The sequence below is a fragment of the Gorilla gorilla genome, chromosome 9, assembly GCF_029281585.2.
Source record: "Gorilla gorilla gorilla isolate KB3781 chromosome 9, NHGRI_mGorGor1-v2.1_pri, whole genome shotgun sequence".
Lineage (NCBI taxonomy): Eukaryota > Metazoa > Chordata > Mammalia > Primates > Hominidae > Gorilla > Gorilla gorilla.
Window position 1 is genome coordinate 86774483 of NC_073233.2, and position 24932 is coordinate 86799414.

At 45.1% G+C, this 24932-nt stretch overlaps 1 protein-coding gene and 1 long non-coding RNA gene across 3 annotated transcripts in view; one reads left to right on the plus strand and one right to left on the minus strand.

Moving 5' to 3' along the window:
• The window catches only part of TENM4 (teneurin transmembrane protein 4), a 777096-nt gene that overhangs the window by 239219 nt on the left and 512945 nt on the right, over positions 1 to 24932 (minus strand). For both annotated transcript variants that reach the window (XM_055356895.2, XM_063693427.1), the window contains exon 7: positions 4739 to 4994. In XM_055356895.2, the coding sequence (XP_055212870.2) occupies positions 4739 to 4994 (256 nt within the window). The remainder of the gene's footprint in view (positions 1 to 4738; positions 4995 to 24932) is intronic.
• LOC129525616 (uncharacterized) lies at positions 19425 to 22131 on the plus strand. Its single transcript, XR_008670024.2, has 2 exons — positions 19425 to 19554; positions 21831 to 22131. It is a non-coding gene; the product is annotated as an uncharacterized lncRNA (long non-coding RNA).

Sequence of the window (24932 nt, forward strand, 5' to 3'; positions counted from 1 at the left end):
TCTGCTCAGACTGTGCCCTCTCAGGCCCTCCTTTCTGCCCCTCCTCTGCCTGGGAGACTCCTGCTTGCTCTTCTCAGTCATGCTGTACCAGGTCTTCCAGGAAGACTTCCTTTCTCCCCACTCAAGTCTCAGGTAAGTATACATATTCATTCATTTATTTCACCTGTGTTAATAATTATCAAACAGCTACCACGTTGTGGCAAGCCCTGTGTTGTGTGCTGGGATCTCAGGGCAATTAAAAAGTAGCATTATTTCCTGTACTTTTCTTTATCAAAGCACTTATTCTATTATAGGAGTCTGTTCTCTGAAATGTCTTACCTGGTAGACACATAGTAGACAGTCAGTGAATATTTATTGAATAATAAAACACTACATAATAAGTAGTTGAGCATTTACTATATGCTAAGACATTTTCAGACATTATCTTAATCTGTTTGTTACAACAGCCTTATGAGGTGGTGTGGTGGATTAAAGATGGCCACCAATTCTTGGACACTTTTTCCACTGAGAAGTGGGGTCTGTTTCTCCTCCTCTTGAAGCTGACCAGCTTATGACTGCTTTGACTAACAGAATATGGAGGAAGTGACACTATAGCATTTTCAGGCCAAGCCTTAAAAGCATCAGTAGCTCCTGTCTCAGTGCCTTGGAGCTGCAAGCCACTGAGTATGAAGCACAATTACCCTGCTAGGAAGCCTATTTGGAGAGGCCCTTAGAGGGAGAGGATGCTATAGTTTGGATGTTTGTCCCCCGAAAGCTCATATAAAAATTTGATACCCAGTTGGGCACGGTAACTCACACCTGTAGAACCATCACTTTGGGAGGCCGAGGCAGGAGGATTGCTTGTGCCCAGGAGTTCAAGACCATCCTGATCTCTACAAAAAATAAACAAAATCAGCTGGGCGTGGGGGTGGCACATGCCTGTAGTCCCAGCTACTTGGGAGGCTAAGGTGGAAGGACTGCTTGAGTCTGGGAGGTTGAGGCTGCAGCGTGTCAGGACCATGCCACTGCACTCTGTCTCAAAAAGGGGGTGGGGGGGAGAAAAAAGAAAGAAAATTTTATACCCAATGTTAGAGGTGGGGCCTAATGGGAGGTGTTTCGGTCACGAGGGTGGATCCTGCATGAATAGACTAAAGCCCTCCTTGGGAGGAGATCAAGTTCTCATTTTTATTAGTTCCTTCCAGAGCTGGTTGTTAAAAAGAGCCTGGCACCTCCCCACCCCTCTCTCTGTTGCCATGTGATCTCTGCACACACCGGCTCGCCTTTACTTTCTGCCATGAGTGGAAGCAGCCTGAGGCTCTCACCAGAAGCAGATGCTCGTGTCATATTTCTTGTAAAGTCTGCAGAACTGTAAGCCAAATAAATCCTTTTTCTTTATAAATTACCCACCCTCAGGCATTCCTTTATAGCAACACTAAATGGACTGAGACAGAAGGGTACTGCCAAGACCAGCTTTCCAGCCATCCCCCGACAAGATGTCAATTATGTGAGTGAAGTCATCTTGGATCCTTCAAATGAGTCCAGTTGCCAGCTGAATACTACCAGTGGACCCCTGTCAACACGATGTGGAGTGGATGAATAGCTTAGCTGAGCCCTTCCTAAACTCTTGACTCACACTGTGAAGTGTAATCAACTGGATGTTTCCAAAGCCACTAAATTTTGGAGTCATTTGTTCGTTGTGCAGCAATAGATAATCACAGCAGAAAGTGACTTTTATTTTCTCCATTTTAGAGATGAAATTGAAGGTCTTGGTCCATAGCTAGTGAGCACTAGGGTGGGGTTCCTGAGGATAGGGTATGTCTGATCCTAAAACCTGTGCTTCAAACTCACTATGGTGAATGGGCCATCACTTGTACCCTCAGAACATAAGGCCAAACTTACTTCTCTGAAGTAGAGAAGAGGTAGAACCTACTATTTCCCCTCAACTCCTTTGGGGCGAGTAGGAGCTCAAGAAACTCTTTTTGAATGACATTTTTATCCACAGGATGGATATGGAGAGAAGATGTATATGAAAAAAATGGGAAATAGCTTTTAGAATGTGGTTTCTAAATGCTAGGCACTGTGCTGTGTGCTTCTTATATATCACATTTACTTCCTCCCAACCTCTTTGAGAGGCACGAATTCTTATCCCAATTTATAGATGAGGAAATCAAGGTTCAGGGATGTTAGGGAACTTGGCCAGCTAGTAAGCGTTAAAGCCAAGGCAGGTATGAAGGTCCCTCTGACTTTGAAGGCCATGTTCTGTCCACCTTGCCAAGCTGGTCAGCTTGTGATTCAGTCTGCCAGACTTGATGCTGATCCCTCCTAAACTGTGCCTTGTTAGTTTTGTGCCTTCAATCAGTTAAGGTCAGCATCAAGATCTAGAATTCTGATTGTGTATTCACTGAATTAAGCACCTTTTCCGGCTTTAGGTCATCCTTGGAGGGACAGGACTCTGGGGTCACAGAGGAAGACTTCCTCAAACATTTCAACCGGGGCTTCAAGAATAAGTAGGACTGGATAGACCACGAAGTGAGAAGGTGAGTGACTCTGGCAGAGCTCTGCAAGACTCTGTGAAAAGGCATGAAAGGGCCTCGCATTGGGGGAAATACATGTACATGCACATACATGCATATACATACACTGAATATTAAATATATATGATATATATCACAAATAATGTTATATATGTATATAGATGTATATAAAATGGTGTTATGTGAGTATATACCTACATGTTAACAATGGTTACTTTTGGTGACAAATAAAAATGATTTTCTTTTCTTCTTGCTTATTTCATTGTCTAGCTGTTTTACAATGAACATTTCTTATTTGAGTAATAAAGTATAAATAAAAAGAAAAAGCTGCATGTGTTTGAGCAATGGATGTGGGAAGATAGAACATCAGAAAGGCAGGTGAGCACAGAAAGACAGGAGACGTGAGCTGGGACCACCTTTACAACTCACACTAACCATTAGGAAAACCGCCTTGCTGCTCATCCTTTATCTTCCTTTCCTTGAAAAACCTGGAGACTCAGAATAGGAAGTTCTAACTTGATCCTAAGTGGGAAAGATGAACATCCAAGCAGAGGGAGTGGTGACTGTGGTCCATGCAGAACATCAGAACCATCGATTAGTGGCTGGCTTCTTCCAGTCATGTTCGGTTTTTCAATGAGCACATTGGAAATAATGGAGATCTGATTAAGCTACCCTGGGCAGGCTGACACACAATTATCCTACTCTGTTACTGATGAGCGCAAAGGAGGCACACAGGGAAAAATCACACACGATTTTAAAGGATGCCAACAGAAATAATATAAATTAAGAGACTGGAGGCGGGAGTGGGGAAGCTGCTTGGGCTGCATCTCTAAGAATTTTGCTTTCGGAAAAACAATTCTACAGGAGTAAAGTGGTACAAACAATGTTCATTTTCTCTTACTGGCCTCCACAAGCTCGATGTGCCATTACCATAGTTGTGTGCTAGGCAGTCACATGTCCACACTTTTCACATGCAGGTTAATTTTACTTCCTTAACTGTGGGATGACCTTTGTTCTCTTCACAGATAAAGAACAGGAGTTTGGGGAAATAAAATCTACATTTCCCACTACTTTAGGAAGTAGGGTAGAAGACAAAGTGGTTCCAGTTTTGCCAGCCTAGGACACTTCATCTACAGTTTAGAGAAAGGGAAAGGCTATGCTCCCAAAGTCAACAGCGCTTATCTCAGAGTGGTAGGATTATGGGTAAATCTTAATTTTTGTCTTCATAATTTTCTGCATTTTCTCTGGTGAGCTTGTATGGTTTTTATAATTATAAACAAACTCCATTTTGGAAAAACAGTGTGTAGGCAGAGGGAAGGAGAACAGCTATAGAACTCAAGGAGACTGAAGTCCCTGAGCTGACAAAATCATTGCCCAACAAAGCTGGAAGAAGGAACAGGGCAGAGGGATCCCGGCCAGCAGAGACGAAGAGAAGGTGGCTGGGGTGTAGGTGAAGCAGCACTGGACAGGGAGTCAGGCAACCTGAGTTCAAGTTTCAGCTGTGCCTCAGTCGCCTGTGTGAAGTGAGCTAGTGATGGATCCGCTCTGATTCTCAGCTTCCAAATTCCCAGATGGGGATTATCATCCTAATACCCACTTCATAGAGGTATGAGGATTACATAATGTCACACACAGGAAAGCCCTTGTAACCCAAAGCTGATGTATACATGCTAGGGGTTATTAGGGCTTTGGGCATAAAGGTGACAGCACAGCAGGGAAGGAGGAGAGGTGGGGAGACTGACATAGCTGAGTGCCGACGTCAGGCCAGGCAGGTCTGACACTAGGCATTGGGTGGTAGAATCATGTAGGGAAAGGCAAAGATGAGGGCCCGAGCCAAACCAGACTGAGAGCCTGCTGTTGGTCACACATCTGTGAAAGCCTCGTTCACACGTTAGCTCTCATCTCCTTTAACAGTTCCGTCCCGCAAACATCATGGCCATTGTGTAGATAAGGGAAGAGAGGCAAGGGGTTGGTGCGGGGGGTGTCTAGCAACTTGGCCAAGGTCACACCTTTGGTAATCAGCAGGCTAGCACTGCACCTTGGGTCTCTCGGGTTCCAAAGCCCATGCTGGCAGTCAGAGAACCGCATTCCTAAACCGTGCACCAAACCCCAGCTCCTCCGGCCATTCAGCCTGGGGACACTGAATGGCCCCGCCAGCCAAAGACCTTGGTCCGGGCCCCGGCTGCCCACCCCCCTCAGCCTCACCCGCCCTACCGGCCGCACACCTGGTCTCCAGGGGGATGTTGCTGTTGAGCAGCCAGTTGTCCTGGGCGTGGGCAGGCTCCTGGGCGCCGCCGGCAGGGGGCTCTCCGGAGAGCGAGTGGTCCGTGGGGGCCGGGCTGGGGTTGCTCCTCGGCGTGAAGTTGCCCCGGTTCAGGGAGTTAATGGAGGCCGCGTGGTGCTGGTTGGGGGTGTGAGCGTGCGAGAGCGGCGGCGGCGGCGTCCGGAGCCGCGCGTGGTTCTGCAGGCCGCCCGGGTGATCTAGGGCACAAACATGGCGGTCAGCGGCGGTGAGCTTGTTGCTGCCCCTCGGCTGGAAAAGCAGCCACGGAGGTCTGAGCAAGACCACAGAAGAGGGAGCCGGCAGATTATACATATTGATGCAGTCAATCAGTAATTACACGACAGATGTGTATTGAGCACCTACCATTCTAGGTGCTAGGGATACCTTAACCAACTAAACAGACAAAAATTCCCGTCCCCACTGAGCTTAAATTCTAGCAGGTGAGTGAAACAATAAACAACATAAAAAAGACTAGTTACCCATCTCAGCAACTTCACATTGTTTCATGCTTTTAGGACGTGGTTTTTAAAGTGTGGCCAGGGACCAGCAGCTTCAGCATCGTCTGGGAATTTGTTAGAGATGAAAATAAGCCCTGCCCCAGGCTGACTGAATCATGAACCCTGATAGGGCCCAGGAAACTGATTTTACAAACCCTCCAAGTGACTCTGATGTATGCTAAAATTCTAGAACCACTGATTATATATGATGGTACACAGTAAACGAAACAAACCAAGTTTTTAAAAGTAAAACGTGGCCGGTCGCGGTGGCTCAAGCCTGTAATCCCAGCACTTTGGGAGGCCGAGGTGGGCGGATCACAAGGTCAGGAGATCGAGACCATCCTGGCTAACATGGTGAAACCCTGTCTCTACTAAAAATACAAAAAATTAGCCGGGCGTGGTGGCGGGCGCCTGTAGTCCCAGCTGCTCAGGAGGCTGAGGCAGGAGAATGGCGTGAACCTGGGAGGCGGAGCTTGCAGTGAGCTGAGATTGCGCCACTGCACTCCAGCCTGGGCGACAGAGCAAGACTCTGTCTCGGAAAAAAAAAAAAAAAAAAAAAAAGTAAAACATAGAGTTTACTGAGATGGTGATAAATCTAAGAGCACATACAGCCAGGAAGGGGACTGTGGCCTGTGTATGTAAGGGCAGTGGTGAAATTTTAGATAGGGTGGCCACATAAGGAGAAAGATGACTTTTGAATAAAGTGAGCCATGCTGGGGTCCGGTGGTTAAAAACCACTCAACATTTACTGAGCACATCGAATGTGCCAGAGTCCCGTTCTGAGCCTTCTACAAGTGTAAATTCAGCTAATTCTCACAACCACCGCAGAGTAGGGACTGCTTTTATCCCCAGTTTACAGATGAGAACATTGAGATACTTTATTTATTCCCTTTAATTATTCAGAACAACAAGTATCATCACCAATTTATAGATGAAAAATGTAGACTTGGAGCAGGTAAGTAAAGTGCCCAAGGGTTTGTGGCTAAGTAGGTGTTATTGGCAAAGAAAGAAAACAAACACAATTTATGGTGATACCACAAATGAGGCAAGTTGTGGAGGTAAATCTTCACCAACCATCTAAGCTATGCTCACAGAAAGCCTAGTCTTTCAAAGCGGATGATATTATGGGGGTGGTGAAGAGGCCAAGAAATTAGATTCTAACCTAGAGTCTACCACTTATTAACCACATGGGCATGGACAAGTCATTTAACCTCTTTAAGCCTCAGTTTTCTCATCTGTAAAATAGGGGAAATAGTTTATTTGGGGGATCACAGGGCTACTGTGAGATCAAATGAGGCAATTGGTAGGAAATAAATATTTCTGAAGTATTCTGCTTCCTTTGTTCCTCATGAGAATTCTGTATTTTATAGAGGAGACTAAGAATCAGAAAGAACAGCAATATTCCAAAGGCTGAGCTCTTCCTTGGATAGGGAGAAGGCTTTTTGGAAATCATCAAGCACAGTCAAGTATGAAGCACCATTAGTGTTACGGATTTTTTTAGTGTAAGATGCATCACTCTGCTTTTTGAGTAAATCAACCTTTTATGCCAAAGAGGTATAAAGCAAATCTGGTGGGGAATTCGGGAAAGGGGAGTTAGGGGTGGAAGGGAGAAAGAAACAGAAACCCTTCTAAGTGGATCACTTCCTTATTACAAGCTGCTACTTTCAGCATAAGGCCCACACCTGACTTACTAATACAAAACCCTCCGGAATCCGATCCATGGCTGTCTTCCAGCCTCTTCTCCCATCAGCTCCATGATGCATCCTCCACTCCAGCCACATTTTTCCTCCGAGGCCAGGAGATGTACTGAGACCATCTGAATGGCCAAAACCTCAACTCCCACAAGGAGGGTCCCCAGGAAGGTGACAGAATGTGAATGGTACTCCCTGAAGATATGCAGTTCTGTAGTGCTGGACCAGAAGGGAACTAGCAGGGATGTTCCTTGCTGGGAAGGGAGAGAACCTGGCAGGCGAATACAACTTGTCCAGGCAGAGTGGTGTCCCACTCAGAGAACATGGAGTATTGGACGAGAAAGAAGGTGAGAATGTGCAGGGTCATTTGTTTTGTCCAGCTGCCCTCAGGTGGCACTTCAGTGGAGACAGACAGAGCCTGGGACAGAAGCCAGCAGCAGAAGCAGCCTCTTGGGCTGACTGAATGTTCTTCCCAGCCTTGGCCTTTCAGGCTGCTGGCAGTAGTTCACCAGAGCAGTGGGAGGCAGTGGCTGAACCACTACTGTCCAATGGTTATCAAGAGGCCAGCAGAGAAGTGTGACCCAGTCCTTGCTCTTGCTCTGGTCCTAGGAGTCAACCTCATGGCATTTTACTTAATTGATATAGTTTCTGCTATGTATTGGAGCATCTGTAATGTGTGCTTTCAAACCTTTAACTTTTCTAATGCTCACAACAACCCTTAGGGGGCAGTATTTGTATTCCCATTTTACAGATGAGGACGCTGAGGCTTATAAAACTAGTCAGTTCTCATAAACACAAAAGCCAAATTCAGTCTACCAAACCATGGTGCCTTTGCATAAAACTTAAACACCTCCTGGAATGTCTGTCCATGGCTAAATGCAGGAAAAAGGTCCTCAGTGAAGACAGTAGCATCTGATGTCTGAGGCAGGCAAGCCTACAGACATTTGCTTTGTGACTAATGGGGACAACAGGCTCTGGCTTGATAAATGTTCAGGAGAACTGTCAAAAGTCCTGCAATGATGAAATTTTAAGTAAGATCACTGGTCCAGGTCTAAAAACTAACTTCTAAAAGGAAATTCTCCTATGGGGACAAGGAATGTTTTCTATGGGGACAAGGAATGTTCTGGGCCAAATCCTTTCTATCTTTTGAGCTCTCAGCTCAACTGCCTCCCCGTCCAGAAAGACTTCCTTGATCTGTCCTTTTCCCCTTGAATGCTGACAGCAGGCAACCCAGGCCTCTCATTTTCATCTCCTCCCCAAGAGCATGCATACTGATGTCCACATGTTGCCTCCTCTGGGAGGTGTGAAAGTCCCTATCTTCTCTTCTCTGTGCTGGGTGATCACAGAGCCTAGAACTGAGCAGATGCTCAATTAAGTTTATTGAATGAATAGCCATGTGAATGGCCTGAGCTGTCAGTGCAAGCAAGCGAGGTTCATGTGGGGCAATTTGTGTGCAAAAAATCATAGTAGACCACTCTGGGCCTGCTAGACCATGGGTCTATGCAGGCCTTCACTTATTTGCCTGGAGCCAGAGTTGCAGAGGCTTGAGCTAGGCCCTTTATTTCCCTTCCCTCACCCTTTCTAGCTTGAGAATGTTAAGAAAGGGGACCTTGATGTTTCCTGGGTTCCCAAAGGAAAAGCTCTGTATTTGGGAGCTCAGCAATGGAAACCTCACTCACAAACCCCAGAAAGAAACATAAACTTCCCAAAGAGCAAATGTTTCCTCTGGTCTGAATGGACTCTTTTTTTTTTTTTTGCTCCTATGGCCAGGAGGGAAGACAGAGGTGAGAGGCTACAGAGGAGACTTCTTTTATCCCCCGACAAATATGCACCCTCGTCTTTGGAGGGAATCTCAGAATCAGTTCACCCATTCAGCATTTATTGAATGCCTATTCTGTGCCAAGTATTGTACACTAGGTATTGGGAATAAAACAGTGAACAAGATAAATATGACCTAAGAGAGAACTCTCTTATAGTTTCTATTTACTGGCTGGGTGACCTGCAACAACTCACTTCTCTTCGGTCCTTGGTCAGTGTGTCTGTGAAAGGGCACACTTTCCTACTTCACCACTTTCTGGAGGATGAAGAGCCATGGGTACCATCAACTCCTACTAAGCCCTGAGGGAAAGACCCATGTGTCATTTCTTTCCATATCCCCAGTGTCTGCACAGAGCTGTGCCTGATGCATGGTAGGCCCTCAGTAAATATTTACAGAATGTCGGGGAAAGAACAACAACTCAGGTAGTTGGGCTTTTTGCCTGCACAAGCAGTTGCTTCTCTCACGCTACCTGGGAGTACACATTGGTATACTTGCAAAGCTGTGATGGAAATTCCAATTTATACCCTCTTCTTACAGATATAGCTACCAAGTATATCTGTGAATCAAGCCCAAATATGAGTCATTTTACTGCTATTTGTGCACACCACTGCCAGTAAAGTTCACTTGCTTACCTGAGTTTTGCAAGCCTGGTTTTCCAGGAAGTTTCTTTGCTTCCTACAAGTTCTTAAATATATTTGCAGTTACTAGTGTCCTCCAACACGTTAGGCAGTTTTCATTTTAGATGCACAGAAATCCTGAACACCGAAACCTCCTGGCTGCACCTCCCCGAACCAAGATCATAGTGAGGCTCCTTTACAATGCTGGGCAGAGCCGTATGTAAGAGAAAGAGACTCGGCTTTGGTGTCAGAGAGCCCTGAGTTCAAGTTTTGGCTCTGCCACTTAGAAGCTGTGTGACTGTCATCAAGTCACTTACTTTCTCTGGAGCTTCAGTTTTCTTATCACTAAATGGAAATAACGCCCACCTTATAGGATTGTTATGAGAATTAAAAGAGATAATGTATGTGAGTACTTAGCACCATGCTTGGAATATAGGAATTCTGAAAAATGGTAACTATTAATTCCACAATTACAATAAAGTCATGTTGAATGAATAAATTGCAAAGCCCTGAATCGTCACCATGGTGATCACTCTTCAGCATTTACAACAGGGGTTCCAAAGCAAAAAACCTTGAGAGAAAAAGAGCAGAACATATCTAACAGAAGTGTGATACTATTTTATTACACTGAATCCCACTCTGGACAACCTGCTGGCTCCTAGGAGCTCTAGTCGCAGGAGGGTGCCTGTAGCTGAACTTGTAGTTCAGAAACTGATGAGAATGGCTGTAGCCCTGACACTCAGAATAAAACCAGACACATGGGCTCACCATGTATTCAAAGATGAAAGCTCCTTTCTGCATTAGACTAGCATCTCAGAGCAAACCAGGCAGGGGCTGCTACCCAAATCCATACCTCTCTGCCCTGGGTTGAAGGTGTGCCATAAGGAGAAGGCCCTAGTGTTAATCAGCCAGGAATATTAAACAGCCCCTTGTTGTATGCAGGGACTTGATGGATTAAAAGATGGGGATAAGCCTCATCCTTGACAAGTAGTCAGTGGTTGGGAGGACAGCTGGCAAAGATACAAGAGCAGAGCTCGGGGATCTCACAGACCTAGACCTTAATTCTGTCTCCTACTGGCTACATTCACCTCTATGAGCCTCTAGTCATTCATCTATAAAATGTATATATAATAGTAATGGCAATAAAAGGAAGAGAAAGAATATGGACTCCCATAGGTTGAATACATAGAGATTCAGAAATAAAACAAATATGGTCCTTGACTTTGAGATGCTTATAGTCTAGTAAAGAAAATGGATATACAAACAGGTATATACTACACAAACTGGTGATGATAAAATTATACATCACCATCATCATCGCATACATTAGTTAACATTTACTGAGTATTTACTACTTGCCGGATACTTTCTAAGTACTTTGATTATTTAATCCTTATAACAGCTCTGTAAAGAAGGTACTGTTATTACTCCCAGTTTTGTAAATGAGGAAACTGACACATAAAGGCTAAGCAATTTGCCCAGGATTTCGAAACCTTTAATTGGTGGAGCCAGAATTTGAACTCAGGCAGTCTGCCTCCATAGACCCTACTGTTAAACACTCTTTTTTGTGTGCATTCAATGAGTGAATGCAGGTAAGGTGCTTACATCAAGGCCTGCCACATACTGAGCACTTTCCAAGTGTCCACCACAATAATCCTTATCGGCATACGCCACAGCCCCAGGGAGCACCACAGGTATGGAGGGCAGCTGCCAGACTGACTGTCAGGCTCAGGAAAGGTTTCTGAGAAGTGACATGAGACCTATGTCTGAGGGGCATTCTAGGCAGAAGATAATGCATGTGCCAGGGTTCAGAAGCAAGGCCAGCTGGGGACAGTTTTATAACTAGTGTGAAATGGCTATGTGAGAACAGTGGCTACGGGTGAGGTAGAGACACTGGGGCAGGCCCATGTGGTCACTGCCTGGAGGTGCCAGGCTAAAGACCTTGGCCTTTATCCAGAGGGTGGGGGGTCACATTAGTATGTGAGGAAGATTTCTGGTGGCCACGTGGAGGATGAAGCAGCCCGGGACAGGCTATAAGAACCCCCTAGACTGATGGCAGGGTGCCTCCCTCGTGGAAAGATTCCAGTGGAGTCTACCACTATTCTTTTATAAGATCACATTCATGAGAAAAAGCCATAAACTTCCAGAGCTTTGGCTCAGGCAAGGAACTCAATCATGTCAATAGCCCTGTGATCTAAGGCCAGCTCTGGCTCCAAGAAAGGGTGCCAGGCTGAGTGCCCACATCCAGCCCTGCAAATGGCAGACAGGTGCCTGAAGGTCTCCTTGCTATGGAGCTAATGATGACCCAAGCATACACTGCAGTCATTAATCGGGTCCTAAAGATTGTCAGAAATGAAAGATGATGGTATTTAATTATCATAAAACAAAAACTCCAGCTGCCTGAGAATGCCAACAGAAAGAGTTATTTGGCTTCCATTAAAATGCCATCGACTACCACTGACATGGGATGGTGATGTAGCAGTGCTGAGAGCTTAGCTAATGAATCTTGGCCTACACGACCAATTTACGAAGGCCGGAAAGCTCTTTATCACCACAGTCAGCAGTCAGAATCTGATAGCCTGACTTCCAGTCTCAGTTCTGCCTCCTTCAAGCTGTAGAATCTCAAGCACTTTATTTAACCTGAGTTTCAGTTTCTTCACTTGTCAAATGTGTATGAAAGCACCTTGCAAACTGTAAAGTCTTGTGCAAGAGTTAGAGAAAACAATCAGTATTATTGTTACCTGAACCTAGAATGGATCAAAACCATGAAGTCCACAATGTAACCACCAGTCTGAACATGAGGCTAGGGGTCACACTTTTTGTAGTGTTTTCTCTGCCTATTCACTCCTTCTCCGGACAAAATGCTTCTGGTTCATTCTCACTTTAGTCCTATGTCACGGCCAGTGCTCAAAGCTTCTAAACAGTATTTGGCCTGAAATCCCAGATGGACTCACACACAAGGAAGGGCCCACAGAGGACAGCAGACTGTGGGGCTTCCCTGGCTCCCCTTCCAGTATTCTGATGGGGAATAAAAAATAGCACCTTGAGGTCATAATATGGCTATTTCTGCTTCCTCATTCATTTAGTCAGGACAGAACTTTCGGTGAACACTCAGATTATTAAATTACTTTGCATTTTACAAACAGTGATGAAGGGACAATGTATGAAAAAGCCTCATTGTATGATGCAGTGGTTTTTAAACAGGGGTGTATGGAAATGAGGAAGGGTGTTTTCTGGTTGTCACAATGGCTGGGAAGCACAGCTGGCCTTTGGCAGGAGGTGGCCAGGGAGGCTAGCTGCATGCAATGACTGGGACCAGTGATCCCAGGGGATATGTGCTCCAGTTACAGTAGGATGGGTAAACAGCTACTGTAAGACTTTATTCTCTGTTTGCCTCCTGCAGCCCCATCCTTAGTTCCAGACCGTTCTCTGCCTAAGGACTGCATCACCTGGGCTCTCTTACCCACTGGCTTCTGGATAGGTTTGGCTAATGGTGAGCACAGCAGGACACTGAAAGGTAGGAAGAGAGACAGGCTGGAGTAACCTTCTTGCTATGGTTTGAATGTGTACCCCAAATTTCATGTGTTGGAAACATAATATCCAAATTCATATATTGATGGCATTTGGAGGTGGGGCCTTTGGAAAGTGATTATGGTGAGATAAAACCATCAGGGTGGGGCCCCAGTGGTGGGACTGGTGGCTTTATAAGAAGAGAGACCTGGTCTGACGCACTCTTGCCCTCTCACCATGTGATGCCTTCTGCAAAGTTATGACATGCTAAGAAGGCCCTCACCAGATGTGGCCCCCTGGACTTTGGATTTCCTAGCTTCCAAATGTAAGAAGGAAATTTCTTTTCTTTAGAAATTACCCAGTCTGCTAGAGCACAGACAATGAACAAGACACTTCTTTTCCCCCAGCCCATGGCAGCTCGGCTTCCGCTCTGAGTCTCAGGCAGTAGCCACATCCCTCCAGGCTACAACAATTTACACATAGAGTGGTCTAGGAAAGCTTCTAGGAAGAGCAAGGACTTGAACTGAGCACTGAAGTAGAGGCAGGACAGAGGCAGACAAAACGGGGGCAAGAGGGCATTCTAGGTAGGGGCCTGGCATGAGTGAGCAAAGGCCCACAGGCTGAAAGGTACAGACCCCTTGTGGCAGCAGTATGGTGAGAGACCTGGGCACATGGAATAGAGATCTGGCAATGGACCACAAAGAGAGATGAGGTTGGAACCCACATTTAAGAGCCTAGAGCCAGAGGGAGTTTCAAGGGTGTTCAGAAAGAGGGCTCACCCCGACTTCCAGTGAGACAGAGTCTTGCTCTGTTGCCCAGGCTGGAGTGCAGTGGTGCGATCTCAGCTCACTGCAACCTCCGTCTCATGGGTTCAAGCAATTCTCCTGCCTCAGCCTCCCGAGTAGTTGGGATTACAGCCGCACGCTACCATGCCTGGCTAATTTTTAAATTTTTTTAGTAGAGACTGGGTTTCACCATGTTGGCCAGGCTGGTCTCAAACTCCTGACCTTGTGATTCGGCCCGCCTCGGCCTCCCAAAGTGCTGGGATTACAGGTGTGAGCCACCGCGCCTCGCCGACTTCCAAACTTTTAAAGCTAAGAGTAGTCATAAGAGTGAACCAGAACTCCCAGGCTTCATTAAAATGCACATGAGGTTCCTCAACCATCAGTGAATGTTCTCTAGGATAGGACTGGGGGAGAGTGCCCTACTGCCTTTAACTAGACAATTGAGGGAAGAACAGAGTTTTGGCATCTGCCAGAGAGAGGTGTAATCAACATTGCTCTCTATTCCTAGGGTCATGGTAATTCATAGACAAATTAAGCCAAGAGCATCAAAACCTGTCTCTTTTAAGCATGGGGCTTGCATAACTTGGCTGGGCCACCATTTGAATCCAAAAGTAGAACTCTCTCACAACATATACTCCACCAAATTTCATTCTTGCGCTTATCCCAATCAGCGGCTAATTTGCTGTGTGACCTTGGGCAAAACACTTAACCTATCTGAGCCCCAGTTTCCCCAATTGACAAACAGAAAAGGAGGTGGTGGGAGTCCATTCCAATTTTAAAATCTAAGACTATATCATTATGAACCTGTATTTGTTAATGAACATCTGCTTACAAAATATGTGCACAGCAAGTCGTGTATTATATTGTGTTGTGTGACTGGGCACCAAACAAGGCAAAACGATGGAATGAAAGAAAGGGAAACATGTGATGGTTCTTCCCTTCCTCCCTCCTTCCCTTCCTGCTTCTCTGCTTTCATTTCTTTTACAAATATCACTTTTTATATGCCTTGTCCTCGATACTGGAGACGTAGAGATGGATTAGACAAAGTTTCTGCCTGTAAAATCTGAACAGGCAGATTTTGTTGGGAAAGGCCAGCTGCAGCCGGAGGGGTGGGATCTTTTCTGGATACATGCTTTCCCCCAACTTAAAGCTGTGTCTACCTCAAGGCAGAATTTGTCCTGGGAAAGCTTTCTGGCTGTCAAGTGAGTTTTCCTTCCTTCCATTGTCACCTTCTTACCCTTTTCAAAAATGATCTGATCCATAAACAGTTAGGTCAAGTCCCAAATCAACAAGGAACCATAGTTGATGGGTAAGAGGTATGTGTGTGTGTGTGTGTGAGTGTCGGGGGTGGAATTCAGCTCAACAGGAGTCGGCAGTGTGATGGAGCAGATAAGCAGCTCATGGAAACGTAGGTAGGCTGCATTCACAGAGGAAAAGCACGAAGAACCAGGGACGGCCATGCTGTGCTGATTTGCTGGAGCGGGCCCAGAGGAGGGATACTGGATGGTGGGGTCAACTCAGTACAGTAGAGGCTGATCCTTCTCAAGGTCTCTGGAGCTAGTTAATGCTTTCCCTGGCTTCCTTGGATGGTGAAGGGTTTAGAAATTGTGTTCCTGGGGGAGTAGGGGGAGGACTGATGCTGTTAGCCTGGAGAGGAGAAGGGGAAGGGGAAGAGCTTAAAGAAGGAGTATGTGTTTAGGAGTCCAGCTGAAAAACGCTAAACGCCTTATAATATCCAAGTCTCATAGCTTATGCCCACAGAATTCATGTGCTAGGAAATAAAACACCCAATCACACGGTGTATTCGACAGTCCTAGATGGAAGAACTATTCCCAGCCTTGCCTTTAACTCACTCTGTGACTTTGGGGAAGTCCCTTTCTTTCTCTGGGCCTCAATTTGTCTATCTGAAAAAGGAAGTTCCTTCATTTTTAATCTCCTGAGTACCTTCCAGCCATTGATGGTCTAGTTCCTCTTGGCTTCCCTTGTTCCTCTCAGGGAATTTCTTGGAAAGAAGGAAATAGCGAGAATACTACTGCTGCCTTCAAACTGCCAAAGGGGTGGGAGAAGAAGTAAATCTACTCCATGGGGCTTTAGGAAGATGAATGACAACCAAGACCAGGAAGTTACCTGGAGCAGATAGCAGTTAAGCTTAAGAAAACCCTTCCTCCTGCCAAGCTCTCCAGTATTGAATGGGCTGCCTCTTAAGGTAGTGAGCTCCTTGTCAGTGAAGCAGGGCTAATATAATGAGCCTCAACCTCCTGCCTGAATGTCAAGCCTTTACTGCTCTAACTAAATGTATACACAGTTAAACTTAATGCCTCCCTGTCCCTGCAGCCCCAATTCTATACTCCCTCTCCTAATGCTCCTGATCTCAACATCACCAGCTGCTGTCAGAACCTCCCACCCAGTCAATCAGCCAGACTTCTGGGAACTGCCACTGTGTCTTCCTTCTTTTTCAGGTTCAACAACTTAACAATGTAACCAATTCCTCTAGCTGTCATCTTCCACATATCTGCTAGCTCCTCAACCACCCCTACTGCCACTACGTTAGCTCAGGTCCTCACTGGTGGAGAGTCAGGCCAGGGGCATAGCGAACATTGGTGCCCCAGCCTGCCGGCTCACCCCCTTAAATTCAGTGGCTATCCATCAGATGGAGTGAACTTCCTAAAAGGAAACTGGGTTATGTTGCTTCCCTGATTGAAAGCATTTTTGTGGCTCCCCACTGCCTACAGTACAAGACCCCCCACCATCCAGCATGAGTCCACTGCTCCAGGGTAGCACCCCATAGCTCGCCACCTCCCTCTTTAAAAAGGTGCCAAGGTTAACAGGTTAATTAGACACCACTCATGAAACTGCTCACTGCTTGTCTCATGGCCATGGCTATGCACATATTGTTTTCTGCATGGGAGGCTTTTCACACCTTTGCCTGGTTAACTCAGATTAGAAGTTTCCTCCTCCAGGAAGCCTTCTCTGACCACTCTCACTCCTAGTTTGGGCTCTCTAGCCTCCATGGCTCACTCTGAGTTATCACCATTTGTTTACGGGTCTGTCTCTTCCACCAGACTGTACGCTCCAAGGGCAGAGGTTGTATCTTAATATGTCATAGGCTGTGTGAGGCTAGAAGTGGATGATTACCCTCTCTGGGGTACCAGGTAGGTTCACATCTGTGGACTCTCTTACCTAGGAACTGTCACTGATTCTCGAGGGGCCTGAGGTGATTTGGGCACTCTGTGCATCCTCATCCTTCTCTTTAAACTTGACCTGACATTTCTCCAAACTGTACATTTAAGACAGCTGATAATTGAGATGGGCATAAACTTTTTATTTTTATCAACAGTTGGAGATGCCATGAAAAGAAAATCAAGACAATGAATCTCAAGGCTCCTGCAGGGAATAGCCTACTTTGTTGAAACTGATGGCCAGCATCAAAGGTCAAGGCAGGTTATCAGGTCATTTTCCAAATTCTAACCCCAATTCCATGGGCCCTGCAGGAGGCTAAATACCAGCACATGGAAGAGGTGAATTCTCATCCATCATGTTCATACCTTTCCCTCCACTTTGTAGCCATCAGTAATTTTGAAGAAATGACTTTCTCTTGGAAAAGACACTGAGATTCCTCAAATGAAAGGGACAGGTTGGCTAAAAGGTCACTAGAATGCACAGAGCAGTATTGCATGGTGGGTAAGCACCGTGGCTCGGGCTCAAATCTCACCTGCCCTGCATACACACTGGTCATATTACAGACCTTTTCTGGACCCCAGTTTCATGCCACAAACCTCATTCAAATAGCACAGTGGCCAGGAGGTTGAGTGCTGAATCGAATGGAACAAAGTTTGAAACCAGGGTTTACCACTTACTAGCTTTGTGGCTTTGAGTTCGTTTTTAACCTCTGAAAGCCTTGATTTCTTCATCTGTAAAATGGGGATAATAGCATAATCTACTTCTTAGCGTTGTTGTAGGAATTTAGTGAGACAGTGGATATGGAGTCCTTAGCATAGTGACCAGCCAATAGAAAGGATCAATTTAGGCTATTAATTCACTCTCATAGCTCCTTGGAATTACATCTAATTAATTTTTCCTTATGCTATAGGGTCTCCAAGGGCAGAAATCTTATTTGTTTTTCCACTTAGTGCTTGGTGGCTATAAAATGTTTGTTGAATGAAACTAAATTAAGCCTTTGTCCATGTACAGTCTTTAGGTCTGGACACTGGGAGGTTGTCAGGGAGGAAAAAAATAAATATTTATTTTTAAATTTATTTCCTTTATTTTAAAAATTCCACCATGTAGAACTAGAGAATGAATATTTATTGACACATGACAATGATCAGGGCTTTTACAAAGGTTTCCTTAGTTCATCTTCAGAGGAACAGTATAGAGTAGGACTTAATTTCTCCATTTTGCAGATGAGAAAACTGAGCCTCAGAAATCTACTCACATCTTTGTTTATGAAATTTTTCAATTTTTTTCAATGATGGGATATTTCAGGCCCTAGCATTGGGGTCAACTCTGTTAAATGTGACATCTTGATTTAAAAAGCAAACAACATACAAAACAAGAAATCTGCCCATGGTCACACTGCTGGGAAATGATAAAAGCTAAGATCCCAATACAAGCTTCTGATTGCTCTTTCTACTTTTGATGCCTCCTAGAGGCAGAAGAAGAAAAAATTAATTCTGAAGTACCTCGGCTACATGCACTGAGCAATTTATTAAATGCAAAAACCCCTCATGTATTTTTGTTATGCTTGAACAGCAACCATATCAATAGTTATGTGAATGATGTTTTGGGGACCACAAAAAGTGTTGCTGTTTGATAACACACCAGAAGGACAATCCTAAGAGATGGGTGTTATTATCCTCCTTTCACAAGTAAGAAAATGGAGACTTTGCAAGGCTACGCAGCTTGCCCAGGTGGCAGAGCCCATAAACAGAGACTCCAAATGCAGAGTCCTTCCCAGCCTTTAGAGAAGTTGCATGCAAACCCCTCTACCTTCACCGAAGAGCGGCCATCCAAATCCAGCAAGTCACAAGGCAGCATGGTGGCCTCCTACTCATGTGACCTTTACCTTCTTCCTCAGGCCCTAAAAGGCCTCACTTGGGGGAAAAGGTGGAAAGCATCTAACTAAGTGTACAAATCAGAGAGATGCTTTTCATCATTTACGACTGACCACACGTGGGTTTTTTTATTTTATTTTTTTATATCAGCTCAGGAGATCTTGGGCAGGTATTCCATCCATCAATGTCCATAAGCCAAGTCATACTAGAAACAGATAAAAGAAATTTTGTCCTCCTGAAGTCCTCTCCAAAGTGCCCAGCTCAATCCCTAGGCAACAGAAATGTAATAATAATAATACCAATGATGGCCTCAAAGTATTGAAGGCTTGCTGGGCTGCTAGTTAGTCTGCAAAGCATCTTTAGGCCACTGTCTTTCCATTTCATCTTCCCAAGAGTCCTCGGACGTAGGTTTAAGAGGAACGTAATACAGTATGGTAGGAGGGTGGCCTGGGTTTGAATCCTGGCTCTACTATTTCCTAGCTGTGGCCCTGCCCAAGTTACTTAGCTTTTCTTGTGCCCATTTTCCTGGCTTGAGATATAGAGATATTAGTCATAGGGTTGCCATGAGGATTCATGTAAAGTGCTAAGAACACGCATGACACACAGCAAGTACTCACTAAATGTTAGCTATTGTTATCTCTATCTTCCAGAAGAGAAAACTGAGGCTCGGGGAGAGAATGTGTTCACGCTCCATGGCAACTAAGTGCCAAGAAATCCAAGTCTGTCTGGCTTCGACTCCCACGCTCTTAACAGCGACAGTATAATTTCCACCCCTCACTGACCTGTACGTTTCACCTGGCATGCAGTAGGTGTTCTGAAAATAGTATTATTATTAGTATTTAAGAATGTCCTCTTAAGTGCTATGGTCCTTGTCAATGCCCTCCTACTCCTTCTCCTACCACAGCATCATGTGCTGTTTATAGAGCAGTCCCCTCACAAACCCCAGAGTCAAGGCACAAACGACGCTAACTTTATTTCAATGCAAAAGGTGTACATTCTGTGTGTGCCACCTGGGCTTATTCCCCAAGTTAATTCTTTTCTCTCAGCTGTGGAATATTTTATTTTTCCAATTTTAGAATCTACTTATGGTAAAAAAAAAAAAAAAAGGGAGAGAGAGAGAAATCCAATCAGCCCAGCTCAGGTTTGTGAAACAAATAATGCAGCCGGCATGGAACCTTAATCAAACAGTTATATTCATAACCACAGCGATCGCTGTTCTACCTAATTTACACAGCCCAGGGCATCCTGAAGAAAATGTCTCTTGACAATGTAAGATGCAATGCAGAGGTGCGCTGACACCACTGAAGGGGTGTAGATCTCCAGGCCTGGCATCCTGATGAATCTGAAGCAAACTGGGATTTGGAGGCACATCCCCAGGAATTCCACCCATGCCTGAATGTCATTCTGTATTTTCTTTTTAAATAAGGAAGTGCGAGAAATAAACTTTTACTTGGCTGCTTCCTTTGTTTTTTGGAAGAAATAAAGTAGAAAGACCAAGCTGCCTTCATGTTCTAGAGAGGACAAGTGCTTCAGAGTCCGGTTGACATGGGTTTGAATCCCAGCTCTGCCACTCACTCAGCTGTGTGGTCTAGACAAGTTACTTAGCCTCTCTGAGTGTCATCTATAAAATGAAGATAATTGTACCTACTCAGAGATTGAAGCTTAAATGAGAGAAAGTGAGTTTCCTATATGAATTTTTGTATTCCTAATGGTCCCAGCATAAGACCTACTTATTGTAAATCTAATCTAAATGTTTATTCACTATGTCTACAGTCCTGTCTATGGTTACTGAGTGAATACTATGTGCCAGAGATTGTGTTAAGTTCTTTACATGCATGAACTTATTTTATTCTAAAAACAACCCCATAAAACATGTATTATTATCCAATTTCCAGTTTGAAATAACCAAGGCTTTGAGAAGTGGGTAGACTGGTCCAATATAACACAATTAGTAAGAGGGGGAGCTATTAGAGGTGCCATGATCACAGAGGTAGAGCCAGGATCCAAACGCAGGCTTGTTGATTCTTCTTCTCTGTCCTGCCCCCTCCCTCCACATCACCCATCAAACTCCATGCTCAGCACCCTGGCTAGGGTGACTGATTCGGGCAAATATGTGACTTTGGTCAGGCCAATCAGAGGCAATCACAAGATTTTTCTGGAGCTATAGAAAAAGTGGCACTGTTTTTTTCCGTTTGGTTACAAGGCTGGTAGTAGATAAGCTTGCAGGGGTCCCTTTGTCATCATATGAGGAATGCCTGCCTGAGAATAAGGCCAAAACAAAGGGAAACAGGGTCAGGAGGGATTCATTAAGACATCTGAATGCCTAGATCTAGCTGCACTGATGGGAAAATGAGCCCCTGGACTTTCAGTAACACCACCCGTGGCATTTTCCTTTCTTAAAAACGTGAGTTGGAGTTGGGTTTCCATCCTTACAGCTGGGAGTCATGCCTAACCCGCTGTGCTATCAGCCTAGAGTGCCTTTCCTAGACCCTCCTCAATCCGTGAGGTTAGAACTCAACTCAGAGGTTGAAACACCGCGTCACTCTTCAGGCAGACCTGACCACACCCTCCTTCATGTCCCAGGAACCCAAAACCACAAGGTAGCTGTGCTTGTCCAGCTAGCACACTAACTCGTATGCATGCATATGTCCCCCACTAATTTGTGAGCCCCTCGAGATGCCTCTTATTTATCACCATGTCACTTGCACTGAGTCCAGTGCTTGTCACATAGTAGGTGCGAATGTTAGTGAACAGATGAGCAGGAATCACTCTCTCAGACCTCATCAACATCTCAGCAGATGTTCACTATTTCCTCAGACCATCGATATCAACTCAGCCAAGCACTCCTTTCTCAAATATTTTTTTCCTGGAGCACCTCTCATATGCCAGGCATTGAATCAAGCACAGAGGGCACAATGACAAACAAGAGTAGTTTTTAAAACCAGAGATGTTTTAAAATATAATGCTCTACTACTATAAAGTTCTGACTATTTCTACTTCGTAAGAAAAATGTCCTGTAATGATCTGTGGATATTAAGTAATATTAACGTCCATTTCCAGGTGGACAGACCATGACCTGTGTGGAAATGGGAGCAGCTGCACCGCTGAGCCCGGAGGCAGGAAGAGGCGTCCTCTGGGTCATAGTAACACAGCCTGCAGCTTTGTTCACGGTCTCGTCCTCTCGCTGCATTACTCCTGGACACTGTTACTAATCACACTTATTCACATTGATTTTTTTTTTCTCCCCGAGGATGAACTACCTCATCCTTCCTTAATCTAATGACTGAAATTAGGCAAAAGCAGCCATCTGATAGATGTTAGGCATCATTCCAGAGAGGAAAACATCAAACAAGATTATATATATATGTGTGTGTGTGTGTATATATATAAGCCTTTTAATGTTTCCATTCTCTTAACTGCCCATGCAAATCAGGCAGAATAATTCCAAATGGGGAAAAATGTATTTGAATCTGTGGCTGTTTTCATGACCCTTCCTTGTGTCAGGTCAACCAAAGAGTGCATTTTTGTGGCGGCCAGTCTTTCCTCGTAAGTACATGCTGAGCCTCCTGTGTGCCGGGCTCTGTGCTAGGTACTTTAAATCTGGGCTTTCTGATCTGTGTTACAGCACTGTGAAGTTTAACGCTATCAACTTCATTTCACGAATGAGGAAACTGGGTCTCAGGGAAGTGAAGGGTTAGCATGAGTCTGTCCAATAAGTGGTGGATTCAAACCAATGACTAGCTTGACTCTCCAAGCACAGGGTCTTTCTACCTCTCTCCATTGTCTACCATTGACACTGTATGTTACAGGGATCCAGAAAAGCTGGGAAGAGCCAGTCCTGTGAAGGCTGGCATTTATACGGTGTGTTGGGTCCCACCTATGGCGTGGTATTACTTAGGTCTAGAAAGTAATGGGGGAGATGCCTGGGTCTGTCATGTGTCTGGATATCCCAAGCTGAGGTCTGGAGAGGGAGTGCCACGGCACAGCAACCATGTCCAAAGACAAATGCACTGTGCCCAAGGGAACTTGAGAAATACAACTCTGTTTCTCTCTCTCTCTAGAACTCAAATGTGGCATTTAGGAATATTTCTAGATGTCGAAAGCCTCCATGAAGATACAGTCTGACTGTCCCCTTCACATACACTTGAGGTACACAGACACTTCCTTCCTGACTGTTCATATTTGCCTTGTCTGAGCCTGACTGTACAGCATAGCGGGGCTGTAGCCAAAGCAACCAGGCTCCCAGGGGAATCCTGCTCTCCCAGTAGACTGACAGGGAAGGCCTAGAGATGGAAGGTGCAGGACCAAGGCAAGGAGGGAGGTGTCAGTCCTGGGCAGCCTGGGGTCTTATTGACAGCTCAAGGCAATGTTTTGGGCTCATCACTAGACTGAAATCACACACTGCCTATCTCACTTGTGATCTCAGACTGAGGATCATGAGAATTCCCTTGGGGCCTTCAAACCCACAGACTCTCTCCCTTCTCTGCCTTCAGAGTACAGAGGCAAGTCAACCAACTTTCACTGGTACCTACTATGTCCAAGATCATGTGATAGGCATGGAGAGAGGGAATAGCATGAATGTCATCTCTACCATCAAGGCACTGAGCCTCCTGAAGGAGACAGGCTTACAGAAAACAGCCCTAACCAGATGCAGTGTGGGAACTGCTGGCACCCAGGCTGTATATTGAATGTGATGAGGCTGGAGTGACTGATGTTTTCTTGCAAAATTGGGAGACAGTGCCCAGGAGAAGGCAATAAATGCCTATCAGATGTCCATGTGCAGCAGGCGCTCTGCAGAACATTTCTATTCAAGGTCTCTGAGGTGATCTCTGGAGGCCTTGAAGGATGGACAGAATTAAATGATAGGGACAAGGTATAAAATATGCAGAGACAGCATGAGGAAAGGCAGGCAGGCAGAAAATAATAGGAGGGCAGCCTATACCTTTCAAAAGCCAATTAATTTAATTAAGCCTTGCCCTCATGATGTCTTTTTGATGACAATTTTCTTGTTAACGCCTCATGTGTTTTTGCCTAGTGTCTCCAATTAGGACAACATGTCTAAATACTTCTTTAAATCTCTGTTTCTCCCTAGAGTCCACACAGTGCTCTGTTTGCAACAAAATCTGACTTAACTCTTATGACAAAATGAGGACTACATTCCTACATGCAAAAAAAAAAAAACAGATTGGACTGACACAGACACAAATATCATTTCTGAATATCCTATCCAAAGGCAGATTTTAACTTCAAAAAGAAAACCCTTTGCATGGTGATCCAAAGACTAGCAGTGAATGAAGGCAACAGCATGAGAATCCCGGTCAAACACGTCAAACATGTGATTATAGTTCAGCAGGCATCAGCCCCAAAGGCCTAAGACCTGTGAAATATCAGGAAAGTGAGTTAAACAAAAATGTTCCTCAAGTACAAAATACAAGGAGTGGTACTCAGGAGGTTAGGTGCACCCGGAGGTAGAAGACTCTCAGGCCTGGGATGAGAATCCGCCAAGGAAGGAGGTGAGATGTATGATGCCAGCCTCCAGCCGGTGCTCAAGACATCCTCAGCATCTCCATCACTACCACTTACCACTATTTCCTCAGACCAGCGATATCAGCTCCACCAAGCACTCCTTTCTCAAATATTTTTTTCCTGGAGTACCTCTCATATGCCAGGTATTGAATCAAGCACAGAGCGCACAATGACAAACAAGAGTGGTTGGTTCTTGCCATCAAGTGGGAGGCAGAGCAGTGAACACTTAAACATTGTATGCAGCAGGCAGTCTGTGGTGAGGGCCAGATTCACGGGTGTGTGAACTCTTTAGTCACCCAGAGCCCTGCACTCAGAGGGCCCGTATTTGGTTTGATGGGCTGTCACTATCTTGAAATTCTGAAAAAATTTTGAACCAAAGGCCCTGTATTTTCATTCTGCCTGGGGCCCCATAAAAGACGTAGCCTGTCCTGGATACAATGAAAGACTTTTGCTCTCCAGCTTCCATTCTGCCTTTTCCCTTGAGTAACAACAGTGTGGTTTGGGGAACTGATCTACACTCAAGGTGCCTGAGTGACCTAAGGGTGACCTCATCCCCTGAGCCAATGAGTGTTTCAGGAATGAGCAGGTGACCCAGTTCAAGCCAGTGAAACTCCATGGGAAGATTTCCAAAGTTTC